The following is a 22,600-nucleotide window of genomic DNA, read 5'->3' on the forward strand; positions in this document are numbered from 1 at the left end:
CAACGGGTATGACAGGCTGCTCCAGACTTAAGAAAAAAATATAAACCTGGACAATAAGGAGAACTAAATCTTACACATTCACATTCCATTTAGTTTTCAGTTACATATCATTTCAATAACTTGCATTTAAAGAGGTGAAATATTTTACAAAATGTTATTTAAAACTATTTTTCCTAATAGATATTTTATTACTAACACTCAACTGTATTTTGCCTAGCCTTTTAATTAAAAGAATCATCGTGCTAAAAATGACAAAAACGATTACAATTCCTGCTAAAAATGACAAATAAATTAGAGTGGTTATTTATTACAGGAAAATTCTGTGGCCAATAAATCGCTTTAAGTCAACAGTAAATGATAAAACACTCTAAAAAAGCACATTTTTGTGGTGTTCTTCTTTACCTGGTAGCAGCTGAAGTTGTTGTACAACCAAACTATCTGGTATTGATGATATCCCTGGCCCGAAAAAAAACTTTATTGTCCCTCATAAATGTGATTTTTTTTATACAATGAGGATGTTATTCCTTTTTAGATTAATGGTGTATTTGAGGTTGTGCGTGTATGTATGTACAGAGGCAGTTCTGTTAACCCCTTCCCAACATATGACGTAATAGTACGTCATGGCTGCAAGTGACTTGGTGATCGGGCAGGTGCCTGCCTGATCACTGAAGGGGACCTGCAGTCCCGGATAGCCGGTCCCCTGCTGTATCTGCCGGCATCGCTGTAAAAGCCGATGCCAGTGGATTAACCCCTTCAATGCCGCGGTCAGCGCTGACCGTAGCATAGAAGGTGCATGCGGCGGGTGCTTCTGTGCAAGCTGCCTAATGCCTTGCACAGAATCAGGATTTGCCTTCTACTGGTGCCCAGGAGATCAAGCCTCAGGCTGGGTATCCCAGGCAACCTGTTAGTGGATTACTCAGTTTAATACACTAACAGGCAATGCATTACAATACAGATGTATGGTAATTAATTGCAGAGGGGATCAGATCTTCAAAAAGTTGAATTCCCAGAGTGGGACAAAAAGAAAGTTTTCAAAAATAGCAAAAACTAAATTTTTTTTATAAAAAAAAAAAGTTTCAAAGGAAAAAAAAAGTCCCTTTCCCCTGATTTTATAATTAAAACAAGGAAAAAACACATATATTAGGTATCACAGTGTCCGCAACGACCGGGTCTATAAATATATCTCATGATCCACCCCATCCGATAAACACCATAAAAAAATACAGTAAAAATGTGTCAAAAAAAGCCATTTTTGTCACCTTACATCACAAAAAGTGCAACACAAAGTGATCAAAAAGGCCCATGCCCCCAAAATAGTCTCTACCTAAAGACAAATCGGTAAAAAAAAAATGAAAAAAAATAAACTATGACTCTCAGACAATGGAGACACTAAAATATGTTTTTTTTTTTTTTTTTTTGCTTCAAAACTGCTATTATTGTGTTAACAACCTGCTCTATAAAAATATCACATGGCCTAACCCCTCAGGTGAACAACATAAAACAAAATAAATTAAAAACAGTGCCAAAATAGCCATTTTTTGTCACCTAACATCACATAAAGTGCAACACCAAGCGATCAAAAAGGCGTATGCTCTCCAAAATAGTACCAATCAAAGTCACGTCATCACGCAAAAAATGAGATCCTACCTAAGACAATCGGTCAAAAGAAAAAAAGTATACATAATAGGCTACTTTCACACTAGTGTTCGGGTGTCCGCTTGTGAGTTCTGTTTGAAGGCTCTCACAAGCGGCCCCGAACGGATCCGTCCAGCCCTCATGCATTCTGAGTGGATGCGGATCCGCTCAGAATGCATCAGTCTGGCACCGTCTGTCCTCCGCTCTGCTCAGCAGGCGGACACCCGAACGCTGCAAACGGATCCGCTCAGCAGGCAGACACCCGTGAGGAGGCAAACGGATACGTCCAGAATTACAATGGAAGTCAATGGGGGTGGATCAGTTCGAAGGTGACACAATATGGTGCATTTTTCAAACGGATCCGCCCCCCATTCAACGTAAAGTCTGGACGGATCCGTCTGAATACAAATTGTACTTAGACTTTTTTAGTAAAATATAATGCAGACGGTTCCGTCTGAACGGATACCATCGTTTACATTATAGGAGCAGAACAGTCTGTACAAATACCAGACGGATCCGCTCTGAACGCAAGTGTGAAAGTAGCCTTAGGTATTGCTGTGTCCGTAACAACCTGCTCTATAAAAATATCACATTACCTAACCCCTCAGCTGAACACCATAAAAAATAAAAATAGTGCCAAAAAAGCCATTTTTGTCAAGTGCAACACCAAGCGATCAAAAAGGCGTATGGCCCCCAAAGTAGTACTAAACAGTCACCTCATGCCTTAAAAAATGAGAGACCCTACCTAAGACAATCGGTCAAAAAAGCTATGTCTCAGACAATGGAGACACAAATATTTTTTGGGTTTCAAAAATGCTATTATTGCGTAAAACTTAAATAAATAAGAAAAAACATACATACTAGGTATTTCCACGTCCATAAAATAAAAATCAATAAACAAAATCTGTGCCAAAATGACCAATTTTTTGATCACCTTGCCCATGTACCCCAAAATTGTACCAAAAAGTTAACTCTTCCTGCAAAAACTGAGCCCCTGCACAAGACGATGAGCAGAAAAAATAAATAAAATATGGCGTTCAGAAAATGGAGACACAAATTTTTTTTTTTTCAAAAATGCTTTATGTAAAACTGAAACAAAGAAACTAGACATATTTGATATCATTGCGTCTGTAAAAACCTGCTCTATGAAAATAGCACATGATCTAACCTGTCAGATGAATGTTGTAAAAAAAAAAAATAACTGTGCCAAAACAGCCATTTTTTGGTTACCTCGCCTCACAAAAACGTAATATAGAGCAATTTAAAATATGTACCCCCAAAATAATAACAATAAAACTCTCACCTTATCTCCAAGTTACCAAAATGGGGTCACTTGTCAGAGTTTCTACTGTAAGGCCTCTTTCACACGTGAGCGCCACGTGGCCGTGCTGCGGGCCGCAATGCACAAACACCCGCCGTGTGGCAGCCGCAGCAGATCGCGGACCCATTTACTTTAATGGGTCCGCGATCCGCCCGTTTCACAAAAATGATAGAATTTTTTTTTCTACGGTAAGGAAGTATGGGACAAAACCCCCCGAAAGCACTCTGCAGTGCTTCCGTAGGGTTCCGTTCCGTGCTTCCGTTCCGCACCATTCTGCATCTCCAGATTTGCAAACCCATTGAAGTGAATGGATCCGCAATACGGCCACGGGGCGCACACGTTCGTATGTAATTAGCCTAAAGGTGCATTAGGGGGGCTTCAAATAGGACATGGCATCTAAAAACCAGTCCAGAAAAATCTGCCTTCCAAAAACCATATGGCTCTTTTTTTCTTCTGCGCCCTGCCGTGTGCCCTTACATCAGTTTACAACCACATGCGGGGTGTTTCTGCAAACCGCAGAATCAGGGTAATAAATATTGAGTTTTGTCTGGCTGTTAACCCTCGATGTGTCAACCTCTTCAGGACACATGATGTACCAGTACGGCATGTTGGCCTGGTACTTAAGGACACATGACGTACCGGTACATCATGTATAGTTCTGAACACCGCTGCCCGGCGGCGGTGATCGGGACCCGGTGACTGCTCAAATCATGACGGCTAGATGCGCCGGAGGGTCCTGTGACCCCCCCCCCCCCATGTCGGCGATCGCAGAAAACTGCAGGTCAATTCGGTTTTCTGCGTTTCCGGGTTATTGGGACCCGATAACCCGGAACAGAATGGTGATCAGTGGTGTGATTTTACCCGACGAATCACCATCCTGTGATCCTGAGAGGTGACGGTGACATCACCTCTCAGGATCGCCTCTGATTAATAGGTGGGCGGGCTGGCGGGAGATTCAAATCATAGCAGCGCTCCTCTCCTCCTCCTTTTGTGTCCAGAGCCCGAGGAGAGCTGTCTGCACGTGTGGATCTGAGCCAGCATCCCCCCATCTGTGCCCCAGCACCCATCCTTGCCCCCCAGGACCTGATCTGTGCACCAGCACCCCCCATCTGATCAGAAGGTAATTAGGGAAAGTGTAGGGAAAGGTTGGGCTAGGCAGGGAAAACAAAGGGAAAGTTAGTGTGAAAAAAAGTTTTATTGCATCACCCTAAGTAGGGTGTCTGGGGTCCACAGCACAGCTGTGAAAACTGGCCCGGGATAGAAGGGATTAATGTCAGTTACCCATCTGCAGAAGCCACCTTGATGCCGGTAGATGGGCCCGACACTTGTTTGATCATAAATGTGTGCAAAGAGCTTCCATTTTTCATGTATAGTAGGTATAATGCCAATATAAATAAATATATATATATATATACATACATACATATTGGTTATAAAATGTGATCTGATCTTCATCTAAGTCACAACAATAGACAATCACAGTCTGCTTAAACTAATAACACACAAAGAATTAAATGTTACCATGTTTTTATTGAACACACCATGTAAACATTCACAGTGCAGGTAGAAAAAGTATGTGAACCCCTAGACTAATGGCATCTCCAAGAGCTAATTGGAATGAGGTGTCAGCCAACTGGAGTCCAATCAATGAGATGAGATTGGAGGTGTTGGTTACAGCTGCCCTGCCCTATAAAAAACACACACCAGTTCTGGGTTTGCTTTTCACAAGTAGCATTGCCTGATGTGAATGATGCCTCTCACAAAAGAGCTCTCAGAAGACCTACGATTAAGAATTGTTGACTTGCATAAAGCTGGAAAGGGTTATAAAAGTATCTCCAAAAGCCTTGCTGTTCATTAGTCCACGGTAAGACAAACTGTCTATAAATGGAGAAGGTTCCGCACTGCTGCTACTCTCCCTAGGAGTGGCCGTCCTGTAAAGACGACTGCAAGAGCACAGCGCACACTGCTCAATGAGGTAAAGAAGAATCCTAAAGTGTCAGCTAAAGACTTACAAAAGTCTCTGGCATATGCCAACATCCCTGTTAGCGAATCTATGATACGCAAAACACTAAACAAGAATGGATTTCATGGGAGGATACCACAGAGGAAGCCACTGCTGTCCAAAAAAAACATTGCTGCATGTTTACACAAGAGCACCTGGATGTTCCACAGCAGTACTGGAAAAATATTCTGTGGACAGATGAAATCAAAATGTAGTTGTTTGGAAGAAACACACAACACTATGTGTGGAGAAAAAGAGGCACAGCACACCAACATTAAAACCTCATCCCAACTGTGAAGTATGGTGGTGGGGGCATCATGGTTTGGGGCTGCCTTGCTGTGTCAGGGCCTGGACGGATTGCTATCATCGATGGAAAAATGAATTCCCAAGCTTATCAATACATTTTGCAGGAGAACTTAAGGCCATCTATCCACCAGCTGAAGCTCAACAGAAGATGGGTGTTGCAACAGGACAACGACCCAAAGCATAGAAGTAAATCAACAACAGAACGGCTTAAAGAGAAGAAAATACGCCTTCTGGAGTGGCCCAGTCAGAGTCCTGACCTCAACCCGATTGAGATGCTGTGGCATGACCTCAAGAAAGCGATTCACATCAGACATCCCAAGAATATTGCTGAACTGAAACAGCTCTGTAAAGAGGAATGGTCAAGAATTACTCCTGAGCGTTGTGCATGTCTGATCTGCAACTACAGGAAACGTTTGGTTGAAGTTATTACTGCCAAAGGAGGTTCAACCAGTTATTAAATCCAAGGGTTCACATACTTTTTCCACCTGCACTGTGAATGTTTACATGGTGTGTTCAATAAAAACATGGTAACATTTAATTCTTTGTGTGTTATTAGTTTAAGCAGACTGTGATTGTCTATTGTTGTGACTTAGATGAAGATCAGATCACATTTTATGACCAATTTGTGCAGAAATCAAATATCATTCCAAAGGTTCACATATTTTTTCTTGCAACTGTATATATATACAGGACCTTCTAAAAAAATTTGCATATTGTGATAAAGTTCATTATTTTCTGTAATGTACTGATAAACATTAGACTTTCATATATTTTAGATTCATTACACACCAACTGAAGCAGTTCAAGCCTTTTATTGTTTTAATATTGATGATTTTGGCATACAGCTCATGAAAACCCAAAATTCCTATCTCAAAAAATTAGCATATCATGAAAAGGTTCTCTAAACGAGCTATTAACCTAATCATCTGAATCAACTAATTAACTCTAAACACCTGCAAAAGATTCCTGAGGCTTTTAAAAACTCCCAGCCTGGTTCATTACTCAAAACCGCAATCATGGGTAAGACTGCCGACCTGACTGCTGTCCAGAAGGCAATCATTGACACCCTCAAGCAAGAGGGTAAGACACAGAAAGAAATTTCTGAACGAATAGGCTGTTCCCAGAGTGCTGTATCAAGGCACCTCAGTGGGAAGTCTGTGGGAAGGAAAAAGTGTGGCAGAAAACGCTGCACAACGAGAAGAGGTGACCGGACCCTGAGGAAGATTGTGGTGAAGGACCGATACCAGACCTTGGGGACCTGCGGAAGCAGTGGACTGAGTCTGGAGTAGAAACATCCAGAGCCACCGTGTACAGGCGTGTGCAGGAAATGGGCTACAGGTGCCGCATTCCCCAGGTCAAGCCACTTTTGAACCAGAAACAGCGGCAGAAGCACCTGACCTGGGCTACAGAGAAGCAGCACTGGACTGTTGCTCAGTGGTCCAAAGTACTTTTTTCGGATGAAAGCAAATTTTGCATGTCATTCGGAAATCAAGGTGCCAGAGTCTGGAGGAAGACTGGGGAGAGGGAAATGCCAAAATGCCTGAAGTCCAGTGTCAAGTACCCACAGTCAGTGATGGTCTGGGGTGCCATGTCAGCTGCTGGTGTTGGTCCACTGTGTTTTATCAAGGGCAGGGTCAATGCAGCTAGCTATCAGGAGATTTTGGAGCACTTCATGCTTCCATCTGCTGAAAAGCTTTATTGAGATGAAGATTTCCTTTTTCAGCACGACCTGGCACCTGCTCACAGTGCCAAAACCACTGGTAAATGGTTTACTGACCATGGTATTCCTGTGCTCAATTGGCCTGCCAACTCTCCTGACCTGAACCCCATAGAGAATCTGTGGGATATTGGGAAGAGAAAGTTGAGAGACGCAAGACCCAACACTCTGGATGAGCTTAAGGCCGCTATCGAAGCATCCTGGGCCTCCATAACACCTCAGCAGTGCCACAGGCTGATTGCCTCCATGCCACGCCGCATTGAAGCAGTCATTTCTGCAAAAGGATTCCCGACCAAGTATTGAGTGCATAACTGAACATCATTATTTGAAGGTTGACTTTTTTTGTATTAAAAACACTTTTCTTTTATTGGTCGGATGAAATATGCTAATTTTTTTAGATAGGAATTTTGGGTTTTCATGAGCTGTATGCCAAAATCATCAATATTAAAACAATAAAAGGCTTGAACTACTTCAGTTGGTGTGTAATGAATCTAAAATATATGAAAGTCTAATGTTTATCAGTACATTACAGAGAATAATGAACTTTATCACAATATGCTAATTTTTGTAGAAGGACCTGTATACACACACACACACACAAATAAAAAATTTTGTTTTCCAAAGAGAGTAAAATTAACCCTAAAATGTTCTTCAATTATATAACACCGTAAAAAAGTAAAAAGTTTAATCTTGAAAGTGTTGGCCCTTTACAGAGTGATAAGGGAGGAGTTGTAGAGAGCCATGAGGAGAAAGCAAATCTTTAAAATATTTTTGTCAGATTAAATGCACGCTCACCCCGGACAATCCCTTTAAGTAATGCCATAAATGGAACCTTATTTCTGATATTTAACCTCTTAAGGACACAGGAAGTACGGATGTAATGGTACTTAAGGACACAGGGCGTACCCGTGCGGCGGACGGTGATCAGAACAAGGTGCCTGCTCAAATCATTGAGCAGGCACCCTTGGGTCAATGCGCGGGGGGGGGGGGGGTCCCCTGAGCCCCCCCGTGTCGGAGATCGCCGCAAACCGCAGGTCAATTCAGACCTGCGGTTTGCGGCTTTTACTGGAGGTTGCTGCGGTGAGAGGAGAAGCCATCAGGTCCCTGTGCGGCTGTATGGGGGACCCAATGGCATGGAAGGCAGCATGATGCCTTCCTTAGGCATCTGTGCTGCATTCCGGTGACGAGCCTGTGAGATCCAACCCTCTGGATCTCACAGGCCGGAAGCTGTATGAGTAAGGCCTCTTACACACTTGCGTTGTCCGGATCCGGCGTGTACTCCACTTGCCGGAATTACACGCCGGATCCGGAAAAACGCAAGTGTACTGAAAGCATTTGAAGACGGATCCGTCTTCAAAATGCTTTCAGTGTTACTATGGCAGCCAGGACGCTATTAAAGTCCTGGTTGCCATAGTAGGAGCGGGGAGCGGGGGGGGCGGCATACTTACAGTCCGTGCGACTCCCGGGGAGCTCCAGAATGACGTCAGAGCGCCCCATGCGCATGGATGACGTGCCATGCGATCACGTGATCCATGCGCTTGGGGCGCCTTGACGTCACTCTGGAGCGCCCCGGGAGCCGCACGGACGGTAAGTATGCTGCTCCCCACTACACTTTACCATGGCTGCTGGGACTTTAGCGTCCCGGCAGCCATGGTAACCACTCTAAAAAAGCTAAACGTCGGATCCGGCAATGCGCCGAAACGACGTTTAGCTTAAGGCCGGATCCGGATCAATGCCTTTCAATGGGCATTAATTCCGGATCCGGCCTTGCGGCAAGTCTTCAGCATTTTTGGCCGGAGCAAAAAGCGGCCAAAAAACATTCCGGTCCGGAACTGAAGACATCCTGATGCATCCTGAACGGATTTCGCTCCATTCAGAATGCATTAGGATAAAACTGATCAGGATTCTTCCGGCATAGAGCCCTGACGACGGAACTCTATGCCGGAAGAAAAGAGCGCAGATGTGAAAGAGCCCTAATACACACTGTATACACGTCCGTATCGACCGGCTCTTTAAACCAATTACATGACCTAACCCCTCAAATGAACACCGTAAAAAATAAAAAATAAAAACTGTGCTAAATAAACCATTTTTTTTATCATCTTACATCACAAAACAGTAAGCGATCAAAAAAGCGTATGCCCACCAAAATAGTACCAATCTAACCCTCTCTTCATCTCGTAAAAAATGAGCCCCTACCTAAGACAATAGCCCATAAAATAAAAAAACTATGTCTCAGAATATGGAGACACTAAAACATCATTTTTTTTTGTTTAAAAAAAGCTGTTCTAGTGTAAAACTTAAGTAAATTAAAAAAAGTATACATATTAGGTATCGCCGCGCCCCTAATAACATGCTCTATAAAAATATCACATGACCTATCCGCTCAGGTGATTACCATAAAAAACAAAACTAACCCCAAAATAGTGCCAATAAAACTGTCATCTCATCCTGCAAAAATCATACCCTACCCAAGATAATCGCCCAAAAACTGAAAAAAACTATAGCTCTCAGACTATGGAGACACAATCATGGTGTAAAACTTACATATTAAAAAAAAATTGTATACATATTAGGTATTGCCGCGTCTGTGACAACCTGCTCTATAAAAATGATCTAACCTGTCAGATGAATGTTGTAAATAACAAAAAAAACTGTGCCAAAACAGCTATTTCTTGTTACCTTGCCTCACAAAAAGTGTAATATAGAGCAACCATAAATCATATGTACCCTAAACTAGTACCAACAAAACTGCCACCCTATCCTGTAGTTTCCAAAATGGGATCACTTCTTTGGAGTTTCTACTCTAGGGGTGCATCAGGGGGACTTCAAATGGGACATGGTGTCAAAAAAACAGTCCAGCAAAATCTGCCTTCCAAAAACCGTATGGCATTCCTTTCCTTCTGCGCCCTGCCGTGTGCCCGTACAGCAGTTTACGACCACATATTGGGTGTTTCTGTAAACTACAGAATCAGGGCCATAAATATTGAGTTTTGTTTGGCTGTTAACCCTTGCTTTGTAACTGGAAAAAAAATATATAAAAATGGAAAATCTGCCAAAAAAGTATAATTTTGAAATTGTATCTCTATTTTCCATTAATTCTTGTGGAACACCTAAAGGGTTAACAAAGTTTGTAAAATCACATTTGAATACCTTGAGGGGTGCAGTTTGTGGAATGGGGTCATTTTGGAGTGGTTTCTATTAGGTAAGCCTCACAAAGTGACTTCAGACCTGAACTGGTCCTTAAAAAGTGGGTTTTTGAAAATTTCTGAAAAATTTCAAGATTTGCTTCTAAACTTCTAAGCCTTGTAACATCCTCAAAAAATAAAATATCATTCCCAAAATGATCCAAACATGAAGTAGACATATGGGGAATGTAAAGTAATAACTGTTTTTGGAGGTATTACTATGTATTATAGAAGTAGAGAAATTGAAACTTAAAAATTTGCAAATTTTTCAAAATTTTTGGTAAATTTGGTATTTTTTTATAAATAAAAATAATTTGTTTTTACTCCATTTTATCAGTTTCATGAAGTACAATATGTGACGAAAAAAAACATCTAAATCTAATAGACCAATGAATGAGGAAATCTCTGGATCCATGTGAGGTATAGGGCTGGTTCTAGCTTTGTTAGAAAGGCATTGTCATGCCTTCATAAGAACTACAACTGTAATAGCATGTCTTCATACAGACCCACACTATTGCATAAAATGCACAGCTCCCCTGATTGTCATGCAGTAGAGTCGTTCTGGCCTCAGGAACTAAGTGTTTCCGGGGAAATCCGCCGCAGATACTATGGACACAATTGACCACATCACCTGAGGGGCTGAATATCCGCAATTGGTGTTATTACTGACATTAACCCCATGTGTCTCATGAGAGCCATCTTTAAAGACCCAATAATTATTGTACATGTACTGCAGAGGTCATAAAGCGGTTAATAATACGTACTAGAAAACTTGCGCACATTATGTCTCTTGCTGTCATAAATTTCACTTTCTGGCACATGGCGTTCTTGAGGATGCCCCAAAATTTTCAAGAGGCCTGTGCCTCTTAATAATTCTAGCATGTCGTATGACAATAAACACTGTCGCCAGTCTAAATACATTTGTCCCCATGTGTGCAAATAGTGTAGCCTTCAGAGAGTTCTGGGTAAACAGGTTTTCTGGAGACGCACACTGATAGTCTCTCCTTGAATAGGCCATCAATGTGTGCACAGTGGAGGTCCAACTTCTGGGACCCCCACCAATTAGCCGCATAAATGGAAAGTACTGTATATACTTTTGTCAGGTAACGAACAAAATAAAATGTATGTACACTCCATGAAAGATTTATTTGAAAGTGTTCTCTTAGTTGAATGCTGGGAGGGTTAACTAACATCTTATGGTGGTACCATGACACCAAGTCACCTCCATTAAAGTGCAACCATTTTTTATATATTTTATACACTTTTATACAGTATTTTATGAACTAGCAATTCCTCTAGATATGAGTTTCTATTTTCAGAAAGCTTATTCATTCATCTGTATTGTCTTATTCACACGTCAGTGTTTTGGTCAGTTTCTATCAGTGATTTTGAGCCGAAACCAGGTGTGGCTCTAAACACGGAACAGATGCAGATCTTTCGCTTATACCTGATCTGTGTGCAGGCTTCACGCCTGGTTTTGGCTCACAATCACTGATGGAAATCACTTACCAAAACCCTGACGTGAATAAGACATAAGTCTGAACTGTCTACTAGAAGCTACTGACAAGAAAGTGTAAAATATGAAAAATTACCTCAATATAAAAGACTTGATGTGGCCCATGGTAGCCATCATAAGCACCAAGTACATATACTTCATCATTTCTCTTCTCCAGCATGCTATAGTTCAGGTAACAACAGAGATTATGGTGGCAAACTGCAGCATATCCTTGAAGATCTGTCAGCTCAGTCATGGTATAATTATCAAGAAGCAGTTCTCCAGTGAACACTTTTCTGCTTGGTAAAGGTTTCGTAATCTGAGATGCATACTTGTGCCATTGGATTGGGGACCATTCCGTGCTGTTTCTTGTGCAGGATTTCAGTTCTGATAAAACCAAATGACCCTCATCGACGGTATTGTTGTAGTAATATGGTCCAAGCTTATCTGATGAAAATATTCCACTTCCTTGAAGAAATGAATAATCATAAATTTATAATGTACTTATTGCTACACATAACACGTATATGCTAACATACATTACAGTGGGATTAGCTTCAAATTCCCAGACTATAGAACAGAACCTACTCCTTGGTATAGTAATATGTATAAATAGTGTGATCACAGAAGAACTGCTACATGGGGATTTCATAGTGACAAAATCTGTGGGATTTAAACATTATTCAATCATTATCTGACCTGAACATCAAGTTTGTCATGTTTAGATGGGCTGCAGGAAAAACGTATACATTACAACATGAATACAAGTAAGATATTCATAAGAAAACTCTGAACCTCAGCAATCACAGAGTAACTATTTAGCAGGATGAAGATTGAGAATCCCTAGGCAGAGTTAAGGGAGAAGGGTCAAATGAAAGATTTATCTGAAATTGTATTCATGGGGACCAGATCTTAAGATCTAGTCAGACTGGTAAGCTCCTCAAATTGGGATATTTGGTTTACCCTTGAAACCCATTCTTGAAAAGAAGGAGGGGTTTGGCTAAGCCAATGAGGGTGAATTAGTGCCTTGGCTGCTGCCAATAGGTGCATGATTAGATTATTTTTAGATGGTTTATGAGCAGAGCTAGGTCTGGCGAGTACAACATGTTCAATAGGAAGGGTAAACAAGGGAGAACAGACCTTTTGGATAGTTTGCTCAATACGTTGCCAGCATGACGTTATCAGTAGGCAAGACCACCAGATATGAGAGAGAGAACGGATGTGAACCCCACACCTCCAACAGTCTTTCGAACTAGAAAGGTTGTGTGTTAAGCGGAATCTTGGGGTTTTGTGCCACCTTGTAAGGAGCCTATAAAGATTCTCCTGAAGTCTGACACAAGAGGAGAAACCATGAGATGATCTGTGAATTGTCTGGAGTTCTGCATCAGTTAGGGACATATCTGGGTCGAACATTGACTTATAGGATAGCTGCCTTACATCTACTGGCATTAGAGGCAGAGATTGTTAAGAGCTAATTTGTATCCCTTACTTCCCAGAATTCCAGAGGAGAAGGTATGGCTTATAAGTCTTCTCACGCTGATTAGGGTGCTCTTTCCCTAAGGAGAGAAAATTTCCCCTAAATCCTGACTTGGGCCTCTCACCCAGTTAAGCCAGTACTCTTCTCAACACTAATGAGGGGTCATCACCCTGAAACTGCTGTCTACAGATGACGTGCTGCCTTATTTAATAACAGAGTCATGTCTCAAGCCTATTTAATGGGTCGAACATTGACTTATAGGATAGTTGCCATGTGGTGGCATTAGAGGCAGAGCTTGTTAACCCTTTAGGGACACAGCCATATTTCACCTTAAGGACCAGGCCATTTTTTGCAAATCTGACCACTGTCACTTTAAGTGCTGATAACTTTAAAACGCTTTGACTTATCCAGGCCATTCTGAGATTGGTTTTTCATCACATATTGTACTTCATGACACTGGTAAAATGAAGTAAAAAAAATCATTTATATTTATAAAAAAAATACCAAATTTACCCAAAATTTGTAAAAGATTGCAAATTTCCAAGTTTCAATTTCTCTACTTCTATAATACATAGTAATACCTACAAAAATAGTTATTACTTTACATTCCCCATATGTCTACTTCATGTTTGGATCAATTTGGGAATGATATTTTATTTTTGGGGGATGTTACAAGGCTTAGAAGCAAATCTTGAAATTTTTCAGAAACTTTCAAAAACCCACTTTTTAGGGACCAGTTCAGGTCTGAAGTCACTTTGTGAGACCTACATAATAGAAACCACCTTAAAATGACCCCATTCTAGAAACTACACCCCTATATATATATACAGTACAGACCAAAAGTTTGGACACACCTTCTCATTGCGTTGTGGAGAAGTCAGGTGGATACACAGCTGATAGTCCTACTGAATAGACTGTTAGAATGTGTATTATGGCAAGAAAAAAGCAGTGGTCATCATTACTTTAACCCCTTAAGGACATAGGACGTACCGGTACGCCCTATTTCCCGAGTCCTTAAGGACCCAGGACGTACCGGTACGTCCTGACTTAAAATCTGAATTCCGGCGCCGGAACGGGACGCCGGATGGAATCATTCAGCCGGCATACCGTAACAACGCAGGGGGGGGTCATTTAACCCCCCCATATCGGCGATCGCAGAAAACCGCAGGTCAATTCAGACCTGCGGTTTTCTGCGTTTCCGGTCCATTCGGGTGTCCTGTGACCCGATGAACCAGAAAAAGACTGCGATCGGTGGCGTAATTATACACCACCAATCGCAGTCCGAGGATTTGGAGAGGCGGTGCTGGCCCTGGTGCTGAACGCCGCTGTCCAGGGTGCTGATTGGTGCAGGGGAGAGAGGCGCGAGATTCAAACTTCCTGCGCTCCTCTCTCCCCTCCTCTTCCTGTCCAGCACCCTGACCGTGCAGCATCGTCCGGCGCCAGCTCCTGCGTCCCCCTAATCGGCATCTATCATCCTCCTGCACCCATCGCCACCCAGGTAGGCTAGGGTCAGTGAGGGAGAGGCACAGTTAGGCAGGGAAAGAAGGGAAAAGTAAGTTAGGAAAAAAAAAAAGTACTTTTATTCCAAACTTCCATCTATCCATCTAACCCTAACCCAGACCCCCTCCTGCCACTGGGGCCTCGTGCTGCATATGGGTCTAGTCCAAAAACCCAGTGTCAGGCAATACTGGAGTGGGGACGTCCTATACCAGACCCCACTGTACAGTATGGTCATGACACGTCCCCGGTTTGAGGCTATCCGGAAATGTCTGCATTATTCCGATAATGCAGCATGTCCACCCCGAGGTGATCCTGCCTATGACCGGCTGTATAAGATACGGCCGGTCATCGATCACTTTGGGGCCAAATTCATGGAGGCCTACGTACCTGGAAGGGAGGTCGCGGTTGATGAGTCTCTCGTTGCGTTCAAGGGGAGACTCAGTTTCCGCCAATATATTCCCACAAAGCGGGCGAGGTATGGCGTGAAGCTATACAAAATTTGTGAGAGTACCTCAGGGTACACTTACAAATTTTGTGTGTACGAGGGGCGAGATTCCCGTATTCAACCCCCAGAATGTCCCCCCACTCTGGGTGTTAGCGGGAAACTCGTGTGGGACCTTATGTACCCACTGCTGGATAATGGTTACCACTTGTACGTGGATAACTTTTATACCAGCATTCCCTTGTTCAGGTCCCTTGCCGCCAGACCTGGAGGGGGTAGGCAGGGAGGCCGCGTTGATTTTTCTGCACGGTCCCACAAGCGAACCAGGTCTAGCCAAAACGTTCGCTTGTGGGACCGTGCAGAAAAATCAACGCGGCCTCCCTGCCTACCCCCTCCAGGTACCTATCCCCAGGGGTGAGACCGGTGCACTGACCAGTGGAAACCTGTTGCTGGTCAGGTATAAGGACAAGAGGGATGTCCTTATGCTGTCCACAATCCACGGTAACAGCACCATCCCAGTCTCTGTGCGAGGTACCGCGGCAACGGTCCTCAAGCCCGATTGTATCGTCGACTACAATCGGTATATGGGAGGAGTTGATCTCTCTGATCAAGTCCTCACGCCATATAACACCATGCGCAAAACCCGGGCATGGTACAAAAAAGTGCAGAGTGTGTCACAAGAGGGGGATACGGAAGGACACCACTACTCAATGTGACACGTGCCCCGATCATCCGGGCCTCTGCATTATCGATTGCTTCAGGGAGTATCACATTCCATGGAGTACTAAATTTTTATAATCCCCAACAGTCCACTAGAGAACATAAAACACTATGGCTCTCAGCCTTTGGAGACACAAAAACAATTTTTCTTTCCCCAAAAAATATTAGTTTTAGTGCAGGCATCCTCAAACTGCGGCCCTCCAGATGTTGCAAAACTATAACTCCCAGCATGCCCAGACAACCTACAGCCATCAGCAGGGCATGGTGGGAATTGTAGTTTTACAACATCTGGAGGGCCGCAGTTTTAGGATGCCTGCTTAGTGTCTCCAAAGTCTGAGAGCCATACGTAAAAGTGGGTAAAAGTCGTCGCTATAAAAATAACTTTTGACCAAACGCCTCGGATGAACGGTGTTAAAAATATAAAATAAAAACTGTGCCAAAACACCCATTTTTGGGCAAAATTTCAATTTGAATCCATTTTGCCGGTAATAAAGCAAGGGTTAACAGCCAAACAAAACTCAATATTTATTGCCCCGATTCTGTAGTTTGCAGAAACACCCCATATGTGGTCGTAAATGGCTATATAGCCGCACGGCAGGGCATAGAACGAAGGGAACGCCATATGGTTTCTGGAAGGCAGATTTTGATGGACAGTTTTTTTTTGACACCATGTCCCATTAGAAGCTCCCCCTGATGTAGCCTAGACTAGAAACTCCAAAAAAGTGACCCCATCTAAGAAACTATACCCCTCAAGGTATTCAAAAGTTACTTTACAAACTATGTTAACCCTTTAGGTGTTCCACAAAACTAAATAGCGAATGTAAAAACAATTTTAGAATTAAATTTTTTTGTTACATTGCCTCAAAAAAGAGTAATATAGAGCAACCAAAAATCAAATTTACCCCAAAAATAGTCCCAAAACAACAACTACCTTATCCCGTAGTTTCCTAGATGGGGTCACTTTTATGGAGTTTCTACTCTAGGGGTGCATCAGGGGGCTTGAAAGGGTACATGGTGTAAATAAACCAGTCCAGCAAAATCTGCCTTCCAAAAACCATATGGTGTTCACCTTCTTCTATGTCCTGCCGTTTAGCCAAATAGTAGTTTACGACCACATATGGGGTGTTTCTGCAAACTACAGAATCAGGGCAACCCATTTTGAGTTTTGTTTGGCTGTTAACCCATTTTTTCCAGTAATAAAGTAAGGGTTAAAATGGAAAATTTTCCAAAAAATAGAAATTTCAAAATTGTTTCTCCATCTGCCATTAACTCTTGTGGAACACCTAAAGGGTTAACAAAGTTTGTAAACCCAGTTTTGAATACCTTGAGGGGTGTACTTTCTTAGATGGAGTCACTTTTTTTATATTTCTATTCTAGGGGTGCAACAGGGGGCTTCAAATGGGACATGGTATAAACAAAACCAGTCCTGCAAAATCTGCCTTCCAAAACCCATATGGTGTTCCCCTCCTTCTATGTGCTCCTGTTCGGCCAAACAGTAGTTTACAACCACATATGGGGTGTTTCTGCAAACTACAGAATCAGGGCAACCCATTTTGAGTGTTGTTTGGCAGTTAACCCTTGTTTTACTCCTGGAAAAAATTGATTATATTGGAAAATTTTCAAAAAAAATAGAAATTTCAAAATTGTTTCTCCATCTGCCATTAACTCTTGTGGAAGACCTAAAGGGTTAAAAAAGTTTGAAAAAACAGTTTTGAATACCTTGAGGGGTGTAGTTTCTAGAATGGGGTCAATTTTGGGAGGTTTCTATTATCTAAGCCTCACAATATGACTTCAAACCTGAAATGGTCCATAAAAAGTGGGATTTTGAAGATTTCAGAAATATTTCAAAATTTGCTTCTAAACTTCTAAGCCTTGTAACATCCCCAAAAAATAAAATATAATTCCCAAAATGCTACAAACATGAAGTAGATATATGGGGAATGTAAAGTCATCACAATTTTTGGGGGTATTACTATGTATTACAGAAGTAGAGAAACTGAAACTTTGAAATTTGCTAATTTTTTAAAAATGTGGGTAAAAATTGTATTTTTTTATGCAAAAAAAATTAACTTTTTTGACCCAATTTTAGCAGTGTCATGAAGTACAATATGTGACTAAAAAACAACGGCCTGGGTAAGTCAAAGCGTTTTAAAGTTATGAGCACTTAAAGTGACACTGGTCAGATTTGCAAAAAATGGCCTGGTCCTTAAGGTGAAAATGAGCCTGGTCCTTAAGGGGTTAAGAAATGAAGGTCAGTCAGTCCGAAAAATTGGGAAAACTTTTAAAAGTGTCCCCAAGTGCAGTCACAAAAACCATCAAGCGCTACAAAGAAACTGGCTCACATGCGGACCGCCCCAGGAAAGGAAGACCAAGAGTCACCTCTGCTGCGGAGGATAAGTTCATCCGAGTCACCAGCCTCAGAAATTGCAGGTTAACAGCGGCTCAGATTAGAGACCAGGTCAATGCCACACAGAGTTCTAGCAGCAGACATCTCTAGAACAACTGTTAAGAGGAGACTGTGTGAATCAGGCCTTCATGGTAGAATATCTGCTAGGAAACCACTGCTAAGGGCAGGCAACAAGCAGAAGAGACTTGTTTGGGCTAAAGAACACAAGGAATGGACATTAGACTAGTGGAAATCTGTGCTTTGGTCTGATGAGTCCAAATTTGAGATCTTTGGTTCCAACCTCAGTGTCTTTGTGCGACGCAGAAAAGGTGAACGGATGGACTCTACATGCCTGGTTCCCACCGTGAAACATGGAGGAGGAGGTGTGATGGTGTGGGGGTGCTTTGCTGGTGACACTGTTGGGGATTTATTCAAAATTGAAGGCATACTGAACCAGCATGGCTACCACAGCATCTTGCAGCGGCATGCTATTCCATCCGGTTTGCGTTTAGTTGGACCATCATTTATTTTTCAACAGGACAATGACCCCAAACACACCTCCAGGCTGTGTAAGGGCTATTTGACCATGAAGTAGAGTGATGGGGTGCTGCGCGAGATGACCTGGCCTCCACAGTCACCGGACCTGAACCCAATTGAGATGGTTTGGGGTGAGCTGGACCGCAGAGTGAAGGCAAAAGGGCCAACAAGTGCTAAGCATCTCTGGGAATTCCTTCAAGACTGTTTGAAGACCATTTCAGGTGACTACCTCTTGAAGCTCATCAAGAGAATGCCAAGAGTGTGCAAAGCAGTAATCAAAGCAAAAGGTGGCTACTTTGAAGAACCTAGAATATGACATATTTTCTGTTGTTTCACACTTTTTTGTTATGTATATAAAAATAGAGACTTCCACAGCACATCCAAGTAGTAAAAAGTAAAAAAAAAATACTTTATTCACCAGACACGCGACATTACTTTTTACTACTTGGATGTGCTGTGGAATTCTCTATTTTTATACATTGGAGGTGTATCGCCTCCCCAGCTGCTGGCACGCCGACCGTACTTTACAGACAGCTGTGCTGCCCACCTCTTTCTACCTAAGCTATATATATTAGGAACATCAATGAAATATATAACATTTAGGGCAGGGGTGCACAACCTTTTCCGGTTGGGGGCCACATTGTCAGCCTGAACCAATTCCAAGGGCCGGAAATAAAACTTAAACGGGCATTACCAACTGAAATACTGAATTTCTGGTATATTGAACATACGCTATATACTATAATTGTCTAGTTTCAGTTCAAGCACTCCCATCTAATAGCAGAATACATGAAAGATACATGTAAGAAGCCATAAAACATAGACCTACATGTCTTTTACCAGATGTTTGGGGGCCGCACAGAATGGTATTGAGGGCCGCAGGTTCTGCACCCCTGATTTAGGGGGATATTTATGAAAACCGTTGTTTTCCACGCTGCTCTTAAGTCCATCTGCACTGCTGTAGCAAGAGCGCAAGGCTCTGCATAACTTTGGCCCTTCCTCCAGCAGGCTGTGCAACAGATTTAAATCTATACCAGTTCCCTTGCTAGCTAAGATTTAAGACCTTTTACACAGCAAAAACTCGCAAAGAAAAGGATCAATGAGCTGGGACTACAGGTCACTTCCCTGCCCACACCTTGCCGCATTTTCTCAGCACTCTGGGAAAGTGGTGTGAGCAGGGAAAAGTCACAGATTTTGCAGAAAAAATCCTGTGTGACAACATCTGTGACTTTAAGACGCCAAAAAGTGCCGTATATGTGATGATAAATGACCCCCTATACATATATTGTCAAAATTCAAAAAAATAATACAACAATTATTATCACTCAGTGCAGAAACTTTGCAAAGACAGCAGATTAGCTCCATGAAAACTACACGAGAGAGACTTGGAATGTCTGAGCACATATGTAGAATTGATGATCTACATATGCCACCCTGTGGAAAATTTCTGTATTGCTGCTTAATATTAGCCTAAGAGAATTCAGTACATTTTTCAACACCAATGCAAGAGTAAATATACTATTCAATAAAAAAAAGAATAAAAAAATATATTTTAATAGCATACCTGTCATGTCCAGACTAATATTATGTATATTAGCTGATAGGAGGTTGGATCTCATCCCCAATGCCCATGATGAGTGAAATTGAATAGCACTGTAGTGAGGGAGAGTATTAAACCAGGCCGTTGTGAATATAATTGTATCCACATTGTGCTCAGTAACTAGGATTACAGCAGGGTTATAGTACAGTATATCATAACAGATGAAGATGCCAAATTTCCCAAATGGTGTATCAAATGTACTTATCTCAGGTTTTTCTGGAACATTAAACTGTGATTCACCCAAAAAGAGATGGTACTGCAAAAAAAATAATAATAATAAAAAAAAAAAAAAAAAAAAAAAAAAAAAATATATATATTATATACATATAGTAATGTAAAATTGACACATATACATACAGTAGATACATACAAATTATCTGCAATGCATATAAGAAATTGCCCGTCCTACTGATGCTATTACTGTTATCTACAGTGGATATAAAAAAAAGTATACACTACCCTGTTTAAATGTCAGATTTCTGTGATGTAAAAAAATATGAGACAAAGATAAATATTTTCAGAACTTTTTCCACCTTTAATGTGACCTATAAACTGTACCACTAAATTGAAAAACAAACTGAAATCTTTTAGGTAGAGGGAAGATATATTTAAAATAATAAAATAATATGGTTGCATAAGTATACACACCCTTAAAAAACGAATACTTTGTTGAAGCTCCTTTTGATTTTATTACAGCACTCAGTCTTTTTGGGTATGAGTCTATCAGCATGGCACATTTTGACTTGGCAAGATTTGCCCACTCTTCTGAAGAGAACTGTGCATCTCCTGTGCACAGCCCTCTTCAGATCAACCCCCCAGATTTTCAATCGGATTCAGGTCTGGGCTCTGGCTGGGCCATTCCAAAACTTTAAAGGGCTTCTGTCACCCCACTAAACGCATTTTTTTTTTTTGTCTACTTATAATCCCTATCTTGCCATATTGCCATACATTATTTTATTAATAATTTTCGTTCAGTAGATTTAGCCAAAAACTTACTTTTATAATATGCTAATTACCTTTCTACCAGCAAGTAGGGCGTCTACTTGCTGGTAGCAGCCGCAGAACACCGCCCCCTCCTTGTGTTGATTGACAGGGCCAGCCGCAATCTCCTCCTCCGGCCGGCCCTGTCAGCATTTCAAAAATCGCGCGCCTCAGCACTCCCTCAGTGCGCCTGCGCCAATGACGTCTTCTCTTTCGGTGATGGCGACTGTTGAACAGCGGCGGGCACAGGAGCTGATAGTTCTCTGCCCCGCCGCCGCCGATGTTCTTCTCAGTCTGAGTCAGTGAGTCACAGCACACAATAGCAGAGAAACTGGCAGCAGGGAGGGGAGGGGCTGGGAGGAGTGTAATCTGATCCTAGAGTGGAAGCTGCTTCTGCCAGCCCCTCCCCTCCCACCAACCAATCAGAGCTGAGGCAAGGCAAGCACTAGCAGCTCTGAGTCTGAGTCACTGACACAAGTACAGGGAGTCTAAGAAAGAATCGAATGAGTCGCAGGTTAAATGATCCGACTTAGTTAGAGACTCATTCGATTCTTTGAGTTAAAAGAACCGTGAGTCAGACTCTAGAATTCTCAGCAGCGCAGTGGAGAAGGAGTCTCTCCCTCCCCCTGTGCTGCTTCCGCCCCCAATAAGAGAGATGGGAGGAGAAGGGGAGGGGCTGTGGCCACTGCGCCACCAATGAAGATAACTGACCTGTTAATACAAATGCAGGAGGCGGGTGCTGGAATCAAATAGCCGGCACCCGACCTTTGTGACAGGGAGCTGCAATCAGCTGCAGTTGAGTTAACCCTTCAGGTGCGGTACCTGAGGGGTTAACTGCCGCTGATCGCAGCTCCCTGTCACAAAAGGTCGGGTGCCGGCTATTTGATTCCGGCACCTGCCTCCTGTATTTGTATAAGAAACATTGGTGGCTCAGTGGGAAGTGCCAATGAGGGTTAAAAAAATAATAGAAAAATTAACTCACCTCTTCCAGTTGATCGCGTAGCTGCCGGTCTCCTGTTCTTTCTTCAGGACCTGTGGTGACGTCACTGAGCTCATCAAATGGTCCATTACCATGGTGATGGATCATGTGATGTATCATGTGATGAGCACAGTGATGTCACCACAGGTCCTTTGACAGGTCCTGGAGAAAGAGCAGGAGATTATCAATTGGAGGAGGTGAGTTAATAATTTTTTTTATTTTTTAACCCTCATTGACACTGCCCACTGCGCCACCAATGTTTATTATATTGAGGGGGGCACACTGCGCCACCAATGTTTATTATACTGGGGTGT

At 42.3% G+C, this 22,600-nt stretch overlaps 1 protein-coding gene across 1 annotated transcript in view; it reads right to left on the reverse strand.

Moving 5' to 3' along the window:
* Positions 1–22,600, reverse strand: part of LOC122934963 (pantetheinase-like) — a 64,110-nt gene that overhangs the window by 13,589 nt on the left and 27,921 nt on the right. The window contains exons 4-5 of the mRNA XM_044290646.1: positions 20,291–20,582; positions 11,762–12,132 (exon numbers count right to left, since the gene is read on the reverse strand). Coding sequence (XP_044146581.1) covers positions 11,762–12,132; positions 20,291–20,582 — 663 coding nt within the window. The remainder of the gene's footprint in view (positions 1–11,761; positions 12,133–20,290; positions 20,583–22,600) is intronic.

Source organism: Bufo gargarizans, chromosome 4 (assembly GCF_014858855.1).
Source record: "Bufo gargarizans isolate SCDJY-AF-19 chromosome 4, ASM1485885v1, whole genome shotgun sequence".
Classification (NCBI taxonomy): Eukaryota; Metazoa; Chordata; class Amphibia; order Anura; family Bufonidae; genus Bufo; species Bufo gargarizans.